Source organism: Nematolebias whitei, chromosome 7, assembly GCF_014905685.2.
Source record: "Nematolebias whitei isolate Nwh7 chromosome 7, NemWhi1, whole genome shotgun sequence".
Taxonomy (NCBI): Eukaryota; Metazoa; Chordata; class Actinopteri; order Cyprinodontiformes; family Rivulidae; genus Nematolebias; species Nematolebias whitei.
Window position 1 is genome coordinate 13,795,985 of NC_056504.1, and position 23,758 is coordinate 13,819,742.

Sequence of the window (23,758 nt, forward strand, 5' to 3'; positions counted from 1 at the left end):
ACGGAGGAGGAAGAGATCACTTGCCTCTTAGCAAAAAAAAAAAAAAAAGGCCAGATCAGGGATGAAGAAAGGGAATTTAATACATTGGTGTTGCATACAAAACAGTCCGTCGCCAGGCAGTTTATTGTGTGACACTGCGTACGCGATCGTAAAAATTGAGCTTTGCACGGACATGCCCTGCGTACATCCGTACGCGGGAGTATACTGGGGGCTTAACCCTTTGGACACTGTAAATAAAGTCATTTGCCTGTATTTGAATGTGTCCGTCTCTCTTTGTCAATCCACACTACTCTGGGTACTAAAATATATTAATCATGATATATTCCTACAAGGCAGCACGGTGGCGCAACTGGTAGAGCTGCTGGCTGCCTCTCAGCGAGCAGGTCCTTGGTTCAAACCCCGGTCCAGGGGCCTTTCTGGGTGGAGTTCGCATGTTCTCTCCGTGCATGCGTGGGTTTTCTCCGGGTACTCCAGTTTCCTCCCACAGACCAAAAACATACATGTTAGGCTGATTGGTAACTCTAAATTGTCCCTAGGTGTGAGTGAGAGAGTGAATGGTTGTTTGTCTCGTTTGTCTCTATGTGGCCCTGTGATGGACTTGCGACCCGTCCAGGGTGTACCCCGCCCCTCGCACAGTGATTGCTGGACATGGGCACCAGCGACCCCCGTGACCCAAAATGGAATAAGCGGGTAAAGATAATGGATGGATGGATGGATGGATGGATATTCCTACAAAATAACATAATTTTATTTCAGCCGACTGCTCTGCCTGATTATGATTTTGCTTTTAATGTGAGTTTTGCTTAGATTGAACGCAAAAAGCATCAGGTAATAACTTTCTGGTAGCTTTGTGGATCCATGTCCAATCAGTATGTGGTGTTACCATTTGGCCCAGAATTGATGCGTGTTCAGAGGAAATGTAGATAAATGTGTCGAGGACCACCTCTGAATGTGGTCTGAGCAACTAGATCTGAAGTTATTCTCAGTCCGTGCTGAGTGCGATCACACCTATATGTTGTGGTCCGATCACCCTGCGTACATGTTAGTGCCAGGCCAGAGCCTACAATCTGAGCTCCCCAAGACAATGACTGGTTGGACTGACAAACACTGGTCCACCAAAAACAAAGATCAGACACTGTGGAGCACAATGATAACGTCTTAAAAAGCACATTTAAGGCAAATGGAATTTTTTTTAAAGACATTTGTTTATGCTATACGTTTTCAGACCAAGATAAATACATTTTTATTTCTAGGTTATCAGAATAATTTAGCAGAGATATTTTACTATACTGAGTATGTGCACAAATACAATCCATTCAGGGTGATAAGGGGTTCAACTGGAGTCTGGAACAACAAGTGCAAAAGCTGGCAAACAGAATGACTTCCTGTTTTTCCTTAATGAACTATACCTTCTGGAGAAGGTACAACCATGTAGGTTAGGGTATCCAGAAATGTCCCTACTTGCTATTCTGGTTCTAACTCACTTAAACTGTGTCTGGCTTCAAATCAAATGAATTAATATCTAATGCAATCTATTTGTTTATCTAACCAAAAATTTAGGTGTCTAAATATGTATTACTCTTTATGAAGTTTCTGAGACAATGGCATGAGAACCTCTTTAAAGGAAACTCATTAATTTAACAATTTACAAGTGAGATTGGCTTTTATGTGTAGCTTCACGAGTCAAATAGATTTCTGTGTTAGTGCAGTTTGTCTTTAGTGATTGGTAAAATGACCCATGAATCATTCAAGCCATTTTATCGTTTTCACTTCTGTATAAGAAATCTTCTAATGTAGCAAACAAACATTAGGTCTGTTTAATTTTCTATTCAGTGACTACATTTACATGAAGCAAAAACTTCTAATTATTGTCTAACAAAAACTATACTTCTGAAGAACGTACACAATTTGATTAGATTAAATGTATACCAAATTTTTTTTTTCAAAGTTGGAGTAACCAACTTATCTAATGCATCCATCCATCCATTATCTTTACTTGCTTCTTCCTTTTCGGTTCGCGGGGGGTCACTGGTGCCCGTATCCAGCAGTAACTGTGCGAGAGGCAGGGGACACCCTGGACAGGTCTCCAGTCCGTCACAGGGACACATAGAGACAAACGAGACAAACAACCATTCACTCTCTCACTCACACCTAGGGACAATTTAGAGTTACCGATCAGTCTAACATGCATGTTTTTTTTTGTCTGTGGGAGGAAACTGGAGTACCCGGAGAAAACCCACTTATGCACGGAGAGAACATGCAAACTCCACCCAGAAAGGCCCTCGGACCGGGATTTGAACCGGGGCAACCTGTTTGCTGAGAGGCAGCAGCTCTACCAACTGTGCCACCATGCTGCTTTATCTAATGCAGTGAAAGTAAATTATTGCTGCCTTTAGACGTTTACGTAAAACATATTTAGGTGCTCTATGAGTCACAAGTCTCAGTAGGCTGGGGGGTGGGTGGACGTACACAGAAAACAAAAGAAATCAGTAGCATCTGAGAAACCTACTTTATTTTACAATCACAAATTGCACAGCGCATTAAACTATATTTGGACTGACATTTCCAATATCTTTTTAGTTTTTATCCTGAAAGGACATAAAAACATTTAGGTTGAATAATTCCCATGCTTTTCCTTAGCCCCATTTCTCTATGTTGTTATTAGCTTATAGAGGCTAACAATAAAAATGCTTCTTTTTACAGAGGAGACAAGACTTGGACTTTTCACTAATGCTGGATTTGTTGTTGTTTTTTGTCTTGCTTTCTTGTGGTGGCATATTTTGGTGTACTTTTCCACTCAAGTAATCTTATTACACTTTTGTCATTTTTAATCAGTCACGGTAGACACCAGCCCCTTACAAAGCACTTTCAAGTCAGCCCTGAGACGCCTTTTTGCTGTCTTCATGTGATTTATGTAAGGTCAGGGCCAAGGCGGCATTGGGGTGGTTGGGGTGGGGGGGTGGGGGAGGGGGGTTGTGCAGTCAGCCCATCGATGTTACGCCTCTGAGCTGTAAAGGGAGGTGGACACAGTCTATATGTGTAAAGATGAACTGGTATCATGGATTGATGGTGTGAAGAAATAAGAGCTGACTTCCAGCTATCTTCAGGACTTACATTTTAAAGTCTGACACATACATTTATTATGTACCACATTGTTGACTGGTGCTCTTATGAACAGCCTATCTTTGCAACTACATTGCTGAAGTGTTTTGTGAAAGGCCTTGTGTTATAAACAGTTCCACTGGTTCAAAAGAAGCTTTTGGTTTAAGTAGAAGTTAACGCAGTTCATATAAAATCAATTATGTACAGATGACTGCAGTTTATAACAAAGTTGGTAAATTAGATCCATACTTATAAGATATCTGAAAAGTACTATAGGTCTGAACTACTTTTTGATCCATGAAACCTTGGAGCAGCTAAGCATCAAATATGAATGACTTTTACTGTCAGAACTTTAAAAAAATAATAGCAGACATTTTGAAAGAAATGCACATTTACAAATAGACTGCCTTGTGATGACGGGACAAATCCTTAACCATACGCACAAAGAACTGGGTTAATTTATAAAACTTGAGTTGCGATTACTTGTACTGCTGACAGTGTTGAGGAAATTGTAAAAATAGTGTAGATGAGGTACACTGTCATCCAGACACCACTTCTAAATTACCGTTTAGTTAATGCTTTAGGAAAATTAACCAGCTGCTCTGTCAGCACTGAATGTGCATTATTTTTAATATGTGTGTGTAATTTGAATATATATTCAAATTTGTGAATATAATTTTTAAAAGTGATATTATTTGTTCCTAAAAGCATTATGGAAGTGTCACTCAGAGATCAAAACATTTTTATATTCTATTCAGAGGGCACATTTACGTATAATAACTTTACACCCCATCAAGACAAGCGTTTGCTGTTTCACCATCAAAATGTGTCCCTAATTCTACTCAGCGCTAAGCTCGATGCAGCGTCGCCTTTCTCTGCCCCTCCCCCTACCTGTCCTCCTTCCTCCCTCGTCTTTTTCTATAATTCTGCTCAGCCTGCTCGACTCCTCCTTGCTGCATAATCACATGGTGTTTATACCTCCTGCTCTGAATTACTTTTCACATCCAGAGGCTTCTAATGCTCGTGTGCTACGTTTTTATGTGCACGCCTGTAAACAGCAAACACATAAACCACTGAAGGAACTATACACGTTGATTATAACTGTTGCCAAATAGTCTCTGGATGGAACGAGAGAGATGGTGGAGGTGCTTTCTTTTCTGTCTCAGTGTTTAAATTATTCAACTGCAGCATTAGCTCAGTTGCAGCGCTGTGTTTAGGGCTGATGTGATCAGTGGTCTGTGATGTGGGATTTCTCACTCACCCATGCACAGTTTCATAACTCAAACACCACATGACTCTGATGATTGTCAATTACTTGAATATTGAGGCTAATCCTGAATGGATATGACACCTATAAATCAGTCGTTTGTTGGTTCATTTTCAACTTAACCTGAAGTGACATTATTGTAGCTGTATTCTGAGGGATCTGTATAATAACTTTTAAAATAACATGATAACAATATCATCTGAGCCTATCTGACCCAGTGGGATCATTGTGTGTTCAGGGAGAAATTTGTGCTCTTGAAGACTTTGGGTTTTCTCTGTAGTTGTATTAAAACTTTGAAAGACCCAGTAAGAGAACCAGCTTTACAAAGTCACTTTTCTGCAGTGGCTGTGACTTAAATGAGCAGATGATTGCCAAACTGAAGGTTGGCGGTTCAATCCCTGCTTTACCCGTCACATATCACACACACCAGCAGTCTCTAGAAGAAGAGATACTTTATCTCAAGGAGACTTTCCTGATTGAACAAAGGACAAAATAAAATCACATGAATCTGCATCTAAAAACACAGGAGATATTTTCAACTCATTGAACTAGTTTCATAGAATGGTCACCAGACTTTAGGTTTACGTTTATTTGAAATGAGCAATATAGAAAAGGTGATATGCTTCTTGTTTACCATATTTAGTAATGGCCTTAAATTTTACATTTGCATTTATGAAATGTATTTTAGCCTAAGTTTGTAACATTTTATGGAAACTATGTCCTGGTTTGTTTGCTTGTGTGTTCATTTCAAATAACTCCCATTCACCGGTAGCAAATAATATAAGATAAGACCTGGGGTGACAGGGAACCAGTCCGATAAAGAGAATATGTAAATTGTGCGGATGGGAGGTCACATTTCCAGGAAAGGGAAGTGATGACGCTGTGGAACAGGCCGAGGGGAAAACGCAAACAGGATGCTATCTGCTCTGACTTCCTGTGCAATTTTAGAAAAGTCTTTTTCCCATGAATCTTAGAAAGGATAAATATATAACGAGCTAAAGCTATTTTCATAGGAGGCAGATATGTTGAGGCATCCAGACATTTACAGAGAACTGCAGTTCATGACCCTGTTTTTTTTCTTTCTGCTCTCAGGAGATGTTACGACTCTGAGACGTGCCGTAGGCCCTGAATGGAGTTTGACTGTGGCTTGTACTGGCTAAGGTGAGCAGCGTTTCATATTTAAATATTCAAATTAAAACACACATCTTTATTTTCACCACGGATGAGCGATTCATGAAGGATTCAGGCGATATTTGTTTTAAACCATGGCATGCCGCTGCTGTAAGTTTCCTTGATGTTTGTGTGACGGCATCGCACGTTTCACACCGTCAGGTGAAACTGATTCTGGTCCGTGCATTCTGTCCAACGTATAGAGACTCAGCTGTGGTTTCAGTGGCTGCTTCTCACTGTTTTCCTGCACGTGCCGTCTGTTTTCAAACTGCAGTAGCGTCAAACTTTTAGTAGTTGTTCAATATCAGCAGGCAAGCCCCATGTGTGAACTTCTAAGCCACAACAACTTGTGAGTTGCCACTTTTTAAATTCAATGACACCTGAATTGCTTTGTAACAGTTCAAAATAACCGTGACAAAAATTATTATTAAAGGAGGCAATATTTCTTTTATTTATAACTAATCATAGAGCTACCCAAAAAATGTTCTCAGAAATGCTTCTAGCAGCCAGAGCTTTGCTGTGTGTTTCAGGATGTGAGTGTGTCTGAGGGCTGATGTCATTTTTCTCTACTGCTGCAGAGGTGAGCCTTCGGACAGAATGCAGGGAGAAAGAAAGAGAATTGGGAGGTCAGCGAGAGTCATGTCCAGAGCACGACAAGCAGATTTAGAGAGAAGGGTGCTGAAAGGTAGACGGACAAGAAGCATGCGTTGCAGATTTACAGCTTAGAGAGCATGTCTGAGAGCTGATGTTCTTGTATTTGCAGCAATGTTAAACGACCGCGCTGCTTCATGTCCTAGCCTGTATTTGCAGAGCATGAGTTGCATAATGGCTCCCGTCCATTCTACAGTTTTCCACATTGGAATGAGCTCATTCTGAGCGTTTTGTGTGCACACACTGTTGACATAAAAGTCCAGGATGAGGCAGTAGTTGAACAATCTGGTTGTGTAGCCTCATGCTGCAGCTTTGTGCACTTCTCTGGGTGGGAATAGGAAAGAGCAGTGACCTTAGAAACTGGCTACAGGGTTTCCTCTGTTGTGAACTCTGAGGGATCAGACACAGGGCAGTGCAAGAGCAAGAAAACGAGCAGCTCAGTGATGCTACATTCAAGTCAGGAAGGAGGGATTGATAAAGGGGAGGAGTAGTCTGAAGACATTATGAGTAAAATAGGTAATTTATTGGGAGAAAGAACAGATGTAACCATGTATGGAGCCTGCAGAGTAAAGAGAATGTGGCAGGATTCTTGCCTGTTATTGGTGCACACCAGGAAGCTTGCTGGGATAATTTTGCAGCTGTCCAAGCTTGCGTGTATTCTTTGCTCCTGCAGCCCTAAGGAGATCAACAAAGGCCCTGTACACACGTAGCCGGATATCAGGAAAACCGAATAGTTTATCATGCGGTGTGGCCTTTCATCCACACGTGAACTCCGGTTGATGTAACTATAAACGAATAATAACAAAAACTCCGACCAAAGTGGAGATTTGAGAAATCTCCTCTTTCGGGTTTGCGTGTGGACTTTCGGAACCGGAGATATGCGCATTATGTCTGCGACAGATGGTGCAGCGCGGCGCTGACGTCACATGTGCGACAATTGTTTTTGTTTGCCCATTCATTCGGAGGGAAAATGACTGCGTTTAGGGAAGTACTAATTGTAACGCTGGTTCAGGCAATTTTTGCTTGCTTGTTTTTACAAGCACAACTGCTCCAACAGATGGAATTACAAAGGAGAAAAAGCGTTTGGCGTTCAGCTCTTTTACAGCAACTATCCCTACCGATACGGAGGCACAATACCGCCATTCAGCGTCGCCGTCGCCGGTTTTGGATCAGACCTGGACGCACTGCTGGCTGGTGGGAAAACTTTGAGAAGGAAATTGTTCTCCCACAGGAATGGCGTGAGAACTTCAGAATGTCACGGTCGTCATTACTGTCGCTCTCGGAGTTACTCCTTCCTTACATTCAAGGGAAGAGTACTGTAATGCGATCTCCAGTCTGTGTGGTCAAAAAAGTTGCATGCACGCTATATTATTTGGCTGACGAGGGAAGACTGCGTAAAACGGCCAATGCATTTGGCTTATCAAGACAAGTAGTCTCAAACATAATTAGAGAGGTGTGTAAGGCTATAACTGTGTACTTGGGACCATCTTACATAAAAATGCCAACAACAGAGACTGCTGTGCGTGCACTTGTTGAGGGATTTGAGCAGGCTTATGGTCTCCCTCAGTGCCTTGGAGCTGTGGATGGGACTCATGTGGAGATAAAGCAGCCATCAGCTAATTCTACAGAGTACCTAAATAGGAAGGGGAGGTTTTCTCTTAACATACAAGCCACCTGTGATTACAAGTACAGCTTTATTGATGTAGTTGTGAAATGGCCAGGGAGTGTGCATGATGCCAGAGTTTTTGCTAACTCCACAATAAACACAAATCTGAAAAACATGAAGATTCCCCCCTGTCCAAGACAAATTGTGGAGAACGAAGACGCTATACCCATTTACATACTGGGTGACCCTGCATACCCACTTCTACCTTACCTGATGAAAGAATATGCTAACGGAGGAAGCAATGTTCAGGAGCAGTACTTTGGACTTTCGTTGTGCCGAGCTAGAATGGTGATTGAATGTGCATTTGGAAGACTAAAAGCCCGATTTGGAGCCCTGAGGAGAGCCATGGACATCAATATGAACGATCTTCCATTTGTTATATATGCATGTTTTGTGTTGCACAATTTTTGTGAGGCATCAAAAGACACTGTGGATGAAAACAGAATAACTGAAGCTATTCAACATGACAGGAACAATCAACCGGACACACAGCCAGTGGTCAGAGGAGACAGCTTGGCAGCAGAAGGAAAGCGGGTCAGGAGAGTCCTCACTCAGTGTCTGGATCCATAAACACAAAAACCTGTGAACTATTTAGCAGACTGCGTTGTTTTTTCATAAAAAAACGTTATAGTTAGCACCATGTATGTTAGAGAATTTTTAAATTGTTTTGTGCAATGTTATTGCATTTCATTCTATTAATGCATGAAAAGCTACCACCCAGGATTTAGATACATTATATAATAGTTTGTAGCTCATTAGACAGACTTTTAAGTGAAATGATTTTACTTTTCTCTCTTAAAATTGGACCTGTAGTGTATTAAATAGTGCTGCCAATACTTTCTGATGAACATGACTGTATTTGTAACTGATAAATGTCATATTCACAAAAATTCACATAAAGAAACTTGCTTTTAAAATGTTTGTCAATTTATTCAAACGAACACACTTAACATGTTCTTATTTTGTGTTTCATTTATGAACAGATCAGATTATAACAGATCTACAACAGATAAAGCTTTTTAAACATGGGAGAAAAGCAGCACAGTTACTGTACACTTTTAAATCAGTGATGCCCAAGTCCATAACTTGGGAGCTACCACAGGTACATTTCAGCTGCATTTTCTTCAACAAACCAGTATGAAATAGCTGATTTCAATCATCAGTATGTATTTGATAGTGGTGTTTTGGAGAAATACATCTAAGTAGCAGTAGCTCCCAAGGACTGGACTAGATCACCACTCTTATAAAGATTCACGTAACAAAAATGTAAATAGTTAAAGTATTGTGCAATTGCTACATTTTAAGCTTTTCACAGTATGTATAAAAAGATAGCAAACAGAAAAAAAACACTGTCAGAGTAAATAACACTGTGATTAACAACCTGACATGTGTGCAACCTTGTGCAAAAGTGGAACTTGTATATACTTAACTGTACCAGACTTGTTTCGATGTATAAAACAGTACTCTACTGGTCATTAAAAAGGGCCTGACTGAATGAAAATTGGTCAGTGGCTTCAGCAGGTGTGTGGAACACAGCTTCAGTGTTCATAGTGTTTCCTGGTCTTGTGTTTTGACGTGTTCTGTCAGAAGTGGAGTTGTTTGGGTATGGGTAATTTGCTGAGTTTTGGTGGACAGAATGGTGGGCCATTGTGTGCGAATACATCGGACCTCTTGGCTCATATGGCATGTACTGTGGTGGTTGTGCAGGTGCATGAATGACCTGTTTCAGAAGAGAAAACCCATCAACAATCGATGTGGTAAGTCTTTCCAGTGTATTGGACATTTTTGAATAGTTTTCGGATGCTTTTTGTTCTGATGTCTCAATGATTTCCACCAGTCTCTTTTTCACACGCTGGTCTTCCTCAAGAGCATTCAGCCACTGGGTCTCAGCAGGCAGCTTTCTCCTCAGACGGTCGTGTCTGTGTCCTTTTAGTTTTGCCTTCAAAAGAGAAATGAAAATCATCACAATTAAACATAAAAAAGTAAACCTGGATCATGTTGATGTTGTACTTTTCACATCACTTCTACATAACAATATGTAATAACAGCGTATCCAATGTTTGCTATATGTCTTAAAGTGTATTTTGTACCCACCACCCCATCAAACTAATGAATATGTAGGCCTAACATAATATGAGATGAGTAAGAGCATGATGGTGTCATTTCTTTTTTGCAATAATAATAAAAATAAATCAGCAACCCGTACACAGTAAAATATAAAAAACATCACATTCCAGCCTCCACTACACACCTCAACTCTTGCATAATTTTTAACACACATATTGCCTTAACTGTATTTTTAATAGCAACACAATTCAACAAACCTGTTCCGTGAATTATAGTACATCCAACAGATGAACATTTACAGCAAAAGTACTTTTATTTATGAGGAATGGACAGAAAAATATACGTACATCAAGCAGGTCTCTCCTCTCCTTTGAAGTAGGACCCACACTGCTTTCATTATCAGACCCTGTGTCTGCTACATCCATGGTAGTGGAGGAAGAAGATGTGGATGGTGAGGGTAGGGTCCAAGAATGATCCAGGTCAGCTGTTTCAATACCGGAGGATATGGTAGTACTAGCTGGAGAGCCACCCCAGATTTGTTCGCACAGTTCGAAGTACAGAAGAACCACTCGACCGTGTCCACTCCTGCGTCCTGTATCAACAGCATGGCGATATTTACCTCGGACTGCTTTCATTTTTGTTGTTAAATTCCCGCGCGTGATGTCGGCATGTGAATGGGGAAACTCGTCGGAGGACCCCGTTGGGTAATGCTCTAAAAAAACCGCTAAAATATCAACATACTTGTTCTGACAGGATTCCCAGTCGACATTTTCCTGAGTTTTATTAACTTTGTACTCCAACACGGTATTTAATAGTAGTTCAACCTCGCGGTCTGTCCACACAAACGAACCTCCAGGCGCCATGATTCAATACTAACAGGAAGTTGTGGTTGCTTTGAAGGGTTGTGATTTGCTGATATACGTTTCACCTTTGCACTACACTGCCTCCTATGGGTTGGGCATATTCTTTACAACGCTCTGTGGTGAACATCACCGGGTTCATGTAGACGATCATTTTCTCTATCCGAACATGTATGTACGGCGATATTTTTTTGCGCGGATATTCGTTTTTTCAAACACCAGGCTACGTGTGTACAGGGCCAAAGAGAGCCTGCTTGGTGGGACAGCAGCTCCTAGCATTCTTTTTCACGCAGATTGTGCTGCAACATGCCTGAGCATGTAAGCCCCCTGGAAGCGGTTTGTATAAGCAGTGTGTGTTTGTGTGCTGCTGCTGCTGAAAGAATGGCTACGTTCAAGCGGGTAGGCTGGCTGAACGCAGGATGACCCATCTCCCCCGAGGCTTCAGATCACTACATCATCATCAGTCCCTCCTTGCAGTGGAACAGATGCGATTTCACTCTCATCAAACAAGGAAGGAAAAGAGAGGCTGCTTTACTAGATGCATAGTCTGGCTTTGTAGGGCTGTAGAAATCTACAGTGTGTTGTTCACATGAAAGTAATTTGATTTATAGCCATACATTTCTGAGTGAATTTGTCAGAAAAAAATTGTATGTAAGAATACTTTAATCCACACATATACCTTGATTAAACTCTGCCACAGTTAAACACACATATAACATCACCCTCAGTGTGATTGTGTTACATATGCGGCTGTGCTTACCGTCAGGTGCTGATACGTGCTGAAGATGAGTGGCGTAGGAGACAATTTGTTAGGGCCACTGAGCTCTGATCGCAAACGTAAACTCTCCACCTGTGACACGCCAGGTTTGGGGTGAGTGCTAATATTATTGATTGACTCCGTGTGCTGGTACCTTCAGTCCAGGTCTCTATAACTGTACTTTGTGGTTACTCTTTCCCTAACCCTTTATGTAAACGTCATTGCATTTGCTACTCTCTGAATGCTTTCTATACGGACGGATGGTGCATGGGAAGGAATGTCGTCATGGCAACATGTCTAATCCCCTTTGGCTCCCCGGCAGGTGTGACAAGCGTCGGAGGGAGCAGGAGAGCAAGTACATCGAGGAACTGGCTGAGCTCATCTCTGCTAACCTCTCTAACATTGACAGCTTCAACGTCAAGCCTGACAAATGTGCTATTCTCAAGGAGACTGTGAGGCAGATCAGACAAATCAAGGAGCAAGGTATCTCCTCTGACAAGTCACACACATACAGCCCTGGTCAGGAGAAGAAATCCACATACAAACTGTTCAACTTGCATTTTATTCTTCTTTTCTTTTAATTTTTGTATTTTGTTGGAGAGGTAAACAGCCAATTAAGTTGGATTCATCAAGTACCCTGCTTTGGGACAGACGATGCCAGTGATGAAGTGGAGTGTTTGGTTGATGGCCAGGATGTTTCAGAGCAACAGCCAGTTTGGCTCTTTCTATTGCCTGGAGTAAATGAACACCAGTAATTGAAACCAATCGTTGGTGGTCATGGCTCGAGGCTGTTGGTGACAGTCTGCGTCTGTTAGGGCCAAACTCTGCTTCTCTCTGAGAGGCTAACGACTCGGGAGGCTCAAACATCAGACTTGAGTGTTGCTCACGTCCCTGGGTCATTCATCTATCGTTGTGAGGGTTTAAATTAATTAAAAGCATAAAAGCAGATGTATTTGTTTACCTGTTTTTAAGCCTTGTTTAAGATTAGAGGCTAATGAAGCTAATACAGCGACCTTATTGGGATCTACTCAGAGGCTCGTTGTGTTTTGCAGCCAGGTTACCATAGTTACAGGTTGAGGATGATGAAGTTTGTGTCTTTGACATACTCTTGCTTAGTTTGTTTTGTGTGCTCTTATTTTATCAGCCTCCTCATCTCTGCTTGCTTAAACAGGCCTTGTTTTGAAATGTGTTGTTCTGCTCCTCATCTTGTGGAGAGCCTCGCTCTGCAGATGACCCTTCTATATTGAGTGGTATCTATCAAAGCCTCAGACATATGATGGTTTTAAAATAGAAAGGCATGCCAGACATGCAGCCAGCACTTGTGCTTCCATCTGGTGGCCTGTTCAAGTATTTAAACTGTAAGAGCTTGGGAGGCAAGAGAAGCACGACTTATTTTAAATAATTACCAAAAGAAAATACAAAAAAATACACATTTTAATAAATTTTAAAAATCTGTCATCTAAGAATTCTGAAGTTGACTGTACTACGCCAAGATGGCCGCGCTCAGAGCAGTTGCAGCTTCACAGGCTCCCGGTACCATCCCAGTTTTTAGAAGTTTTGATATTGACTCTGTGCCTGACTCTGCGCGATTTATGCGTGTGAACTATAGCCGAACCGAACTGATGAGAATAGGAGCGGATTTGCCACGAAATATAGCAGAAATCAGCAACAAACTCAAAGCTACGCTCGGCAGAATGCAGATCTTAAAGTCATCTACCTGGAAGCTGCAGCAGAGGCGTTCCAGCGGGCAGAAGAGGAAGCGCTGCTCCCGGCTTAAGAGGAGAGGATGCCGGGCGGGGGTTATGGTGAGGCTACGAGCTAACGCTAAAGCCGGTAAACTCCCCATGCCGTCTCTCTTTCTGTCGAATGTCCGCTCGTTGGACAACAAGGTGGATTTACTTCGTCTGAGAGCGGGCGCCTCAGAAGAGATGAAGAAGTGTGCAGTGCTTTGCCTCACAGAAACGTGGATTACAAGTGAAACGCCGGACTCAGTCTTCCAGCTGGATGACAGACTTTTTTTTCGAGCGGACCGCTGCAGCGAGCTAACGGGGAAATCACGGGGGGGCGGAGTGTGCATTTACGTGAGTAAAAGTTGGTCCACGAACTGTACTGTTGTAAATAGCTCATGCTCGAAGGCTTTGGAGCAAATAACAGTGAAATGTCGGCCACATTATCTACCCCGCGAGTTCACAGTGACTTTTATCACAGTTGTTTACATTCCTCCGGACGCTAATGCTAATGAATCACTACAGGAGCTACATGATATCATCAGCTCGCTGCAGAACAAACACCCCGAGGCTCTTTACGTTGTAGCCGGAGACTTTAACCACGTGAATCTAAAGGACTGTCTCCCAAGCTTTTATCAGCATGTGACGATTCCAACACGTGGAGACCGCACGCTGGACCGTGTTTACACGAACGTAAAAGATGCATACAAAGCCGAACCCCGCCCCCACCTAGGACTGTCAGACCACATCTCAATCTTCCTGGCTCCTGCTTACATGCCCCCGCTGAGACGCTCCAGACCGGTACAAAAGAAAGTTAAATGTTGGATCCAGGACAGTGGCCCCATACTGAGAGATTGTTTTGATCGAACAGACTGGCAGGTTTTCAGAGAAGCTGCTGAAAATGGAGGTTCGCTTGATCTTGACCAATACACATCCTCAGTACTGGGTTACATTAGTACATGTACTGACACAGTCTCCACTATCAGATATGTTAAAAGCTACCCAAACAGAAAACCTTGGCTGAATGCAGAGGTGCGTACCCTGCTGGAAGCCAGGAACACTGCCTTCAGGTCTGGAAACTCAGAGGAGCTGAGTAGGACAAGAAAAGAGCTGGTTGCTGGTATTAAGAGGGCCAAGGCCACATATGCAAAGAGGATCGAGGGTCAATTCATCTCACAAGACCCTCGGAGCATGTGGAGGGGCATTAAGTGCATAACAGATTATAAAGGAAGGAGTGAACAATGTCCCAAAGACCCATCTCTGCCTGATGCCCTCAACAAGTTCTATGCACGCTTTGAAGACCCGAACAGACCACCCAGCACCAGACTCACCTCACCACCGGATGAAGAGCATCTCAGCGTGACCTCAGCAGAAGTAAGGAGTACCTTCAGGAGGATTAATCCGCACAAGGCAACTGGCCCAGACAACATCCCCGGAAAAGTGTTGAAGGAATGTGCTGATCAGCTCTGTGAGGTGCTGGCAGACATCTTTAACACCTCACTTACCCTGGAGACAGTTCCCACCTGCCTGAAGACTGCCACCATCATCCCAGTCCCAAAAAGCTCTACAGTGACTGGTCTGAATGACTATCGGCCAGTGGCCCTCACCCCGATAGTCGCTAAATGCTTCGAAAAACTGATCATGACTCACATCAAAACAACCATCAACATCAACGAGGACCCTCATCAGTACGCATACCGTGAGAACCGATCAACAGAGGATGCAATCTCCTCTGTGGTCCACACTGCACTCAACCACCTGGAGCAGAAAAACTCTTACGTCCGTATGCTCTTTGTGGACTTCACATCCGCCTTCAACACCATGATCCCCCAAACCCTGATGGACAAACTATCCACACTAGGACTAAGCCCCTCCATTTGCAACTGGGTACTAGACTTTTTAACAAACAGACCACAGTTAGTGAGGATCCACAACCTCTCCTCCTCCACCATAACCCTCAGCACTGGCTCTCCTCAGGGATGTGTGTTGAGCCCCCTCCTGTTTACTCTGCTCACATATGATTGTGCAGCTACCCATCCAGGCTGTCACATTGTAAAGTTTGCAGATGATACAGCGGTGGTGGGATGCATCACAAACAATGATGAGTCCAGCTACAGGCAGGAGGTGGAACACCTGGAGAGCTGGTGCAGAGAGAATAACCTTCACATCAATGTGAAGAAGACAAAGGAGATGATTGTGGACTTCAGAAGGAACAAAAACACCTACACCCCCCTGAACATAAGAGGATCTGCGGTGGAAGTCGTCTCCAGCTACAAGTACTTGGGTGTACACATGAATGACAACCTCAGCTGGAGCAACAACACCACCAGCCTGATCAAGAAAGCTCATCAGAGACTCTACTTCCTCAGACGGCTGAGGCGAGCTGGTCTGGGAAGCTCAGTCCTCACCTCCTTCTACAGGTGTGCAGTGGAGAGCATCCTGTGCTCCAGCATCAACGTGTGGCATGGAGGCTGCACAGCTGCAGAAAGAAAAGCTTTGCAGAGAGTGGTGAAGGCTGCACAGAAATCTGTTGGAGTCAGTCTCCCCACCATCACAGACATCTACACCTCCAGATGCAGGAAGAGGGCCACCTGCATCATGAAGGACCCCACCCACCCAGCACACACACTTTTTGCCCCACTCCCCTCAGGAAGGAGGTTAAGGAGCATTAAGTGTAGAACCACTAGACTGAGGAACAGCTTCTACCCTGAGGCTGTTAGACTCATGAATCTCTAACTAGAATAATCACTGTGAAAAACCATATCATGTTGCTGCTGATCTGTTTCATGTTGCTGCTGATCTGTTTCAATGTTGATGTGTTCATGCGTGCACATCTGCTCACAGACTCATGTTCATGTTTGTGCTGATGTTCAATGTTTTATGTTATGAGTGCTTAGTGTATATTTAGTTGATGTTTTTCTTAGTTCATATCTTAGATGTTATTACTGTTTTTCTTATACATTTTATTGTTGGATGTAACTGGGACCCTGTGTACATAATTTCGCTCCACCACATGTACCACATGAGGTGCGAATGACAATAAAGAAACTCTGACTCTGACTCTGACTCTGACTTGTTGAGTTAAATAATTAAAATCTGTTTTGTATTGGAAATATGTGGGGGGGTGAGATTGTTCAAATGCAAACTTGCACAATTATAACTCTAATAATAGTGCATTGTGCTTAATATTTTCAGGAAAGAACTCTTGCAATGATGACGATGTGCAGAAGGCAGATGTGTCTTCCACTGGTCAAGGGGTCATTGACAAGGACCATCTGGGGCCGCTGCTCCTACAGGTCAGCAACGATCACTCTGAGGCAACAGACCCAGCTGCTGCCTCACTCTTCTTGCTCTACATGTTGATAAATATGTCTTTTAACTAACTCTGAGTGGCAATTGTGTTGTATCTCAAATCTTATATTTAAAGGTTTCCACCCAGTTCAACTGTTTGTTGTTGTTTGTAGGCACTGGATGGCTTTCTGTTTGTGGTGAATCGGGAGGGCAGCATTGTGTTCGTGTCAGACAACGTGACGCAGTATCTACAGTACAAGCAGGAGGAGCTCATCAACACCATCGTATACAATATTATCCACGAGGAAGACCGAGAAGAGTTCCACAAGAATCTGCCCAAGTCTAATGGTTAGACACCTAACAGTTATTACCTTACGTCCCTGATCCGTCGAGGTTATGTTCACTTTGTCTTTAATTTTCTTTAAAGCACGAAACGGGGCACCGTGGGGGGGAGACGTGCCCCGACAGAAAAGCCACACCTTCAACTGTCGTATGCTGGTGAACCTTGTTCATGGTCAAAGTCACGGGTTGTCTGAAGAAAGACCGGGAGGCCGGCGCTATGAGACCATGCAGTGTTTCGCCCTCACCCAGCCCCGAGCCATGATGGAGGAGGGAGACGGTAAAAGTTACTGTTCCTAGCTTTAAGTGTATTTGTACATGGATGTACATGTACTTTTGTTTTTTTGTTTTTAAAGTAATTTTAACCGTTGCTATGTTTTTCTCAAAGTAGTGGGCTTACATTTTCCAAATCGCACCGAATACAAAATATTAACATTGTGTTATTTATTCAGATTTACAGTCATGTATGATCTGTGTGGCACGACGCATCACTGCAGGAGAGAGGATGGAGCGGTTCAGCACTCGTCATGAGCTCACAGGTAGGCATCACCTCGTGTTGTGTTAAACTTCAGTTGCATAAAAACTGAAGCGCCTCAGGGCAAGTTTCATAGATTTTTTGTAATTTGAAAATTATTACAAAAAAACTAGAGCCAGAGCCAGAGCCATGCGTATAGGTGAGTCTGACTATTTCTAGCCGGAACCTCTCAACCTCACACACCAGCTCAGGCTCCTTCCCCACCAGTGAGGTGACATTCCACGTCCCAATAGCCAGCTTCTGTAGCCAAGGATCAGACAGCCAGGGTCCCCGCCCTCGGCCACCACCCATCCCACATTGCACCTGACCCCTTTGGCCCCTCCCACAGTTGGTGAGTCCATGGGAAGGGGGACCCACATCTCCTCTTCGGGCTGTACCTGGCCGAGCTCCATGGGTAAATGCCCGCCATGAGCTTTGGGTTGTGACCGAAAGAACGAGATCTCGGATACAAGCGGCCAAAATGAGTTTTCTCGGCAGGGTGTTTGGGCTCTCCCTTAGAGACAGGGTGAGAAGCTCGATCATCCGGGAGGGACTCAGAGTAGAACCACTGCTTCTCCACGTCGAGAGGAGCCAGTTGAGGTGGCTCGGGCATCTGTTTAAGATGCCTCCTGGACGCCTCCCTGGTGAGGTGTTCCGGACACATCCCACCGGGAGGAGACCCAGAGGAAGACCCAGGACACGCTGGAGGGACTATGTTTCTCGGCTGGCCTGGGAACGCCTCAGGATTCCCCCGGAAGAGCTGGACCAAGTGGCTGGGGAGAGGGAAGTCTGGGCCTCCCTACTTAGGCTGCTACCCCTGCGACCCGACCCCGGATAAGCAGAAGATAATGGATGGATGGATGAAAATAATTATCTTGGTAAATGCTTCATAATTTAAAGGCTTTAAAATTGGGGCACCTAAAATATATGAACTTTTACTGTATTCAAAGCGTGAGGACATGTGAGACAGCTTATGACAGCTCGCAGCATTGATGAATTTTCTGACACTTCTGTTTGTGTTATGAGATCTGATGGCTCATTTTAACAACAGAGGATATGACAGCTGAGGATGACTTACACCACAGGGAGGGTTTGAAAAAGTAAGGATAATCCTGTAAAATGTCATCACTAAGCACTGTGGAAGTAATGGTGAGCTTGGGAAGTCAAAATAAATGTTTAGGTAATCTGTAGATCGACTGGAAAAAACCCCCATAAAATAACACATTTATAACTTAAAATGGTCATCAGGGAGGTTTAGCTTTGATCGGTGTTTTGTGGTGCTACAACTCTTTATTCAGCAGTGCTGCACAGTCAAGACTTCCAAGGGCAGTCTCAAAAAAAATCTTACTAAAGATATTTCATTTATACTGTCACATGAAAATTATCTACCGTAAATGTTTTTCTTTGCCCAACAAACCTAAAGTTGTGCATCTCATTCTGAAATGTTTGCAAGCATTTGAAGATGTCTTAGTCAAACTTGTGCTTTAAAATGTTTTTATGCTATTAGTGCTTAGTGTATTTTTGTAGTTGATGTTTTTCTTAGTTCATATCTTAGATCTTATTACTGTTTTACATTTTATTGTTGAATGTAACTGGGACCCTGTGTACATAATTTCACTCCACTACATGTACCACATGTGGTGTGAATGACAAATAAAGAATATCTGTATCTGGAAAATACATTTCAGGTGGCATTTTTGTTTTTCATGCTTAAACAAATAATTTGTATGACGTCGTGTTGAGCCGTGTCAGGATGCATTAGGAATATTACACCAGTCTCAAAGTTCTCTCATCCTTTGTGTGGCATTAATTATACTTCTTCTGTTGCAGGTAAACTGATTGAAATTGAGCATCAGAGCTCTCTTCACACCACCATGCTTCCAGGATGGGAGGACTTGGTCAGACGCTGCTTGTTGGTCCTCAATAGAAGTGATGGACAGTCATGGCCATTCAAACGCCACTATCAAGATGGTGTGTAGTTCTCAGACAAAAACCTTCTTCTTACTATCAGTTACTCAAGAGGCCGTGTGTTACCTAATGTCAACAGACCTGCACTGCAGCTTCATTTGTGTTTTTGCTTTTAAACTAAATGCTTCAAACTAAATAATAGTCCCGGAGTTTAAACAAAATATAATTCACAGACGATGGTGTTATTATTATTATTACTACTAAAATTAAAGGTTACAGCAGTCCCTCGTTCATCACAGTGGATCTGTACCCTGAAGACTCGCGATAAGTGAAAAACCGCAAAGTATTACAAGTGTTAAGTAGTAGTTTGTTTTAGTATATATAAATGTATATATATATATTTATATATATATATATATATAGGGGCGGCTGTGGTTGAATGGTTAGAGCAGTCATCCTCCAATGCGAGAGTTGGGCGTTCGAATCCACCAGCAGTCACATGCCGAATTGTCCCTGGGCAAGACATTGAACCCCTCATAGCCTCTGATGTGTGTCTCATCAGTGTATAAATGTGATCTAAAAGCACTGATTAGTCTCTAGAATTATTTGTTCAATTAGCTTTGTAGAGATGTAGAGTGCTGTATGAATGGGTAAATGAGGACACAGATTGTAGTGTAAAGCGCTTTGAGTATCTTGAAATAAGACAGAAAGGCGCTATATAAGTACAGTCCATTTACCATATATATATATATATATATATATATATATATACAGGTGTTTTAAACCCTTCCCACACTCTTGCAATATTTTAAACAATGTTTCTAAACTGTAAACGCTCTAAAAGAGCACAGAAAGTCATGATTTCAGCTCCCTGCCTCCGGCTGCTCTCAGCCACCCGCAAGCCATTTTGGCCACGCCCACTTCGCTCTTGACGGAGAACAGCTGATCAGCTGCAGCAGGAAACGTATCCTGCAGTGTGTGCTGCACAAAGGTTCAGGAGGTGCTAAATAATTTTAAATAATTTATTTTAAATAAAAATTCCATGCCGATCGTGTGGCTCATCCATCAATCAGCCAGTTGTGAGTCATGTCCAGTCTTACTATGAAAAACCGCGATAGAGCGAGTCGATGATATATGAACCACAAAGTAGCGAGGGACCACTGTACACCAATAATTGGATTTGATCAGACATCAGATCTTGCACGCGATATGTTTTTCTTTCTTTGGTTTGGTAAATATAACTTGCAAGATAAAAAATAAACAGCTTCAAATTAGGGTTTTACTCACTGTTTTTTGCAGATAAGTAGCATTCTAATCAGCAAAGCTTTAAGCTAAACAGAAATCTCTACCAAACTCAGAGTTCATTAAGCACAACTGTCTGTAACAAACTGGAACAATAGTAACATAAACTGTCTGATTTGTTGTGGTAAAGCAGTAAACACATTGTTGATTCTTCATACAAATATAATCTTTGTCGCTGCTCTGGAACAAACCAGTGTTAATATTGATTTATAGTGAAAAACTAGGATAAGGAGGAAGATGTGTGTCCCCTGGGAAAATTTAAAAATGTTGCATCATGTTCTTTCACACTGTTCCACTCCTTAATTTGTTCAGTATTGATCAACATCAGCTCTGTGGCTTTGTTTATATGAGAGCCTGCACCCACAGGTTTGATGAACAACAGTTCATTTGACCTGCCACCCAGGATCTTGCTCAGCTGTACATGATTTTTTTATGTGTGCAGACAAAATTGGATTGTCTAATTTTAAATATTGTAGTGGACTCATATGCTCAGTTCTGACCATATTTTAAATAAAACATTGGTTTGTACATTAGCTTTTAGTTGCAGGTATGACTATTATCTATTACATTTTTTTCTGTTCCAGCTTTCCATACTGGCCATGCAGAGACGCCACTCTACCGCTTCTCCCTCTCTGACGGCACTCCGATCACAGCCCAGACGAAGACTGACCTCTGTAGGAATCCCAACACAAACGAGCCACACTCCTTCCTGTCTACACACTTACTACAAAGGTGAACATTTGTTATTGATAACAAATGAGAATGTGGTTTTATTAAAGGTTAGTAACTGTTTAACATAATTATAACGCTGAACGTTTTTGTTGTTTTGTTAAGGGAGCACAATAGTTATCGTGGAAACCAGAGTGGTGCCCTGAGGCCCCAAAGCCTGGGTGTGAACAACCCCAACCCACAGATGAACATGGGCCCAGGAGGCAGCATGAGCATGAACAGGGGTTATGGCATGGCTGAACAAAGCAACATGATGCAGAGAGGTGTGCCTCCTTTCTCTGGAGGCGGCCGCATGAATCCCATGAACCAAATGAATCATATGCATCAGATGAATCAAATGAACTCCATGCACCAGATGAACAACATGGGTCAGATGAATCAGATGAATCCCATGCATCCGATGAACTCGATGAACCAAATGGGATCCATGAATCAGATGGGCCATCATGGGATGCACCAACAGCAGCAGCAGCAGCAGATGGGTCAGTTTCATGGAGGAGGAAGCGGAGCGTATGGGATGGGAATGACCAGCCCTCCTCAAGCCAGTCCGGGGATTAGTGGTCCTCCACACAATGTCATGGGTTCACCAAGAGTTCGAGGAAGCCCCAAGACAGGAGCCAGTCCATTCTCTCCAGGAGGTACAGTCAAAACTTAGGAACTACAAAGTATTTAAAATGCAGGTTTAGTAGAACTTAAATTGCATTGCTTACCATTTTTTCCTCTGTTAATTATGTTTTGCAGGCATGAGCTCTCCCATGAGCTCCACTCACTCTGGAGGTGGAGCAGGGGGACCTACTTTCTCCAGCAGCTCATTGAATGCCCTCCAAGCCATCAGTGAAGGAGTTGGGAATCCAATGCCTGCTCCTCTCACATCTCCTCCTCCTCACAAGCCTGACAGCTCCCCAAGCATCAACTCCACCAATCAGCCAGCAGGGGGACCCTGCAAAGCAGGTCTACCCCCTTACTCCGAGTGCAAGAGCCCTGGCAGCTCACTGGGGGCTGCCACAGACCAGCCGTCACAGCAGCACCCGCAGACCCCCACAAACGAGGGCCCTATGGACAAGCCAGACAGCCAGGCATGCCTTGGTGGGGCAGAACTCAACCAACGGGTCTCTGACAAGTGCAACAGGAAGCTTCTGCAGCTCCTCACATCCCCCACAGATGAGATTGTGCCACCCAGCCAAACACCAAGCTCTGCGCCTCCTACCACACCTGATGCTAAAGATGGAGCAGCTGGAGTCACCAGTCCCTCCTCTTCCTCCACCGGAGTGTCCTCTTCCACAAGTGGGAGTCACGGCGCTGTGTTATCTTCTGGTAGTTCTGGACATTTAACAAGCCAGTCCCTGCAGGAGAAGCACAAAATCCTCCACAAGCTCCTGCAGAACGGGAACACTCCTGATGACGTAGCTCGCATCACAGCGGAGGCCACCGGGAAAAGCAGCTTGGATTCAGGCCCTCCGGAGCCCGTGTCCTCCGGAGGGCCTAAGGGATCTGAATGTAAGAAGGAGCAGAACAGCCCCAAGAAAGAGAAACCTCACGCCCACCTTCATTATCTCCTCACCAAAGATGACTCTAAAGATGTAGGCGATGTGAAGCCCAAGCTGGAGAATTGGGATAGTAGGGTAGCTCAGGTGGAGGGAGTCACCAGCTCCGACCCCCACTGCATGGATAGCAAGGTGAAGCTGGAGCCGTCTGATGAGGTAGAAATCCTGCTCAGATTTATTTTTCTCACCCAAATAAGCCATGATAATTAAAAACATCTGCACAGATGTTGTTTTTGAGTGACTCTTTTGTTTGTGCTTCAGGCGGAGACACTGGAGACCATCCTGGGTGTCAGAGAAAACAACCCAAGCTTCTTTCCTAAACCAGACTCTAGAGTTGGAAAAGAAACGGGAAACAAGCAGGGAACTATTCCTGACAGTTTACATGGTAAGATCTTTAGCTTCACTGAACATATCTTTAGCACAGAGGTTTGTCAACTCCAGGGGTCTGCAACCTTTGCAATAAAAAGAGATTTTTGCCACTTTGCTTAATTATGATGTTCGGAGCCACAAAACCTGCTACAACTGTGTACTGTCAACTGGTGGCCACTACAGGTTTGTTGGAGATGGCTTTACTGGCCAGTAGGGGTGATAGTATAAAACAAAAAATGTTGTAATATTGATAACATTTGTTGATATTTTTACATTTTAATACAAAAGAAAAGACCAGATTCAAGTAAAGGAAGAAAAAATATATAATTTTTAACAATTTTATAAAAATGAAAATGCTGAACTCTGCAGGCTGATGTGAGTTCTCTTAATTGTTGAAGAATTAAGTTTCCTACTTAAATATCCTGATGCATGCTCAATAATCCAGGTAGAAAAATCTAAAAAAGTTAAATCTGGTCCTCTGGACATTCAAAAAAA

General features: G+C 43.1%; 2 protein-coding genes across 2 annotated transcripts in view; one reads left to right on the plus strand and one right to left on the minus strand.

Annotated features, from left to right (window-relative positions):
- The first annotated feature begins 5,460 nt into the window (after positions 1-5,460).
- Positions 5,461-23,758, plus strand: part of LOC119411725 (nuclear receptor coactivator 3) — a 27,558-nt gene continuing 9,260 nt past the window's right edge. Inside the window, exons 1-12 of the mRNA XM_037678643.1 lie at positions 5,461-5,530; positions 11,550-11,654; positions 11,863-12,023; positions 16,463-16,563; positions 16,732-16,906; positions 16,986-17,177; positions 17,350-17,436; positions 19,242-19,382; positions 21,206-21,353; positions 21,456-21,988; positions 22,092-23,050; positions 23,156-23,279. Coding sequence (XP_037534571.1) covers positions 11,569-11,654; positions 11,863-12,023; positions 16,463-16,563; positions 16,732-16,906; positions 16,986-17,177; positions 17,350-17,436; positions 19,242-19,382; positions 21,206-21,353; positions 21,456-21,988; positions 22,092-23,050; positions 23,156-23,279 — 2,707 coding nt within the window. The 5' untranslated portion in view covers positions 5,461-5,530; positions 11,550-11,568. The remainder of the gene's footprint in view (positions 5,531-11,549; positions 11,655-11,862; positions 12,024-16,462; positions 16,564-16,731; positions 16,907-16,985; positions 17,178-17,349; positions 17,437-19,241; positions 19,383-21,205; positions 21,354-21,455; positions 21,989-22,091; positions 23,051-23,155; positions 23,280-23,758) is intronic.
- LOC119411726 lies at positions 9,244-10,994 on the minus strand. The gene is made up of 2 exons (XM_037678644.1): positions 10,271-10,994; positions 9,244-9,795 (listed from the first exon to the last, which is right to left on the minus strand). The coding sequence occupies exons 1-2, from the start codon at positions 10,784-10,786 to the stop codon at positions 9,322-9,324; spliced, it is 990 nt and encodes a 329-aa protein (XP_037534572.1). The 5' UTR covers positions 10,787-10,994; the 3' UTR covers positions 9,244-9,321.

Bases quoted from the DNA above. Each gene is read 5' to 3' on its own strand.
- LOC119411726 (XM_037678644.1), bottom strand. From the start codon at position 10,786: ATGGCGCCTGGAGGTTCGTTTGTGTGGACAGACCGCGAGGTTGAACTA. The intron at 9,796-10,270 runs GTACGTATATTT...TCTCTTTTGAAG, and splicing joins AGAGGAGAGACCTGCTTGAT to GCAAAACTAAAAGGACACAG.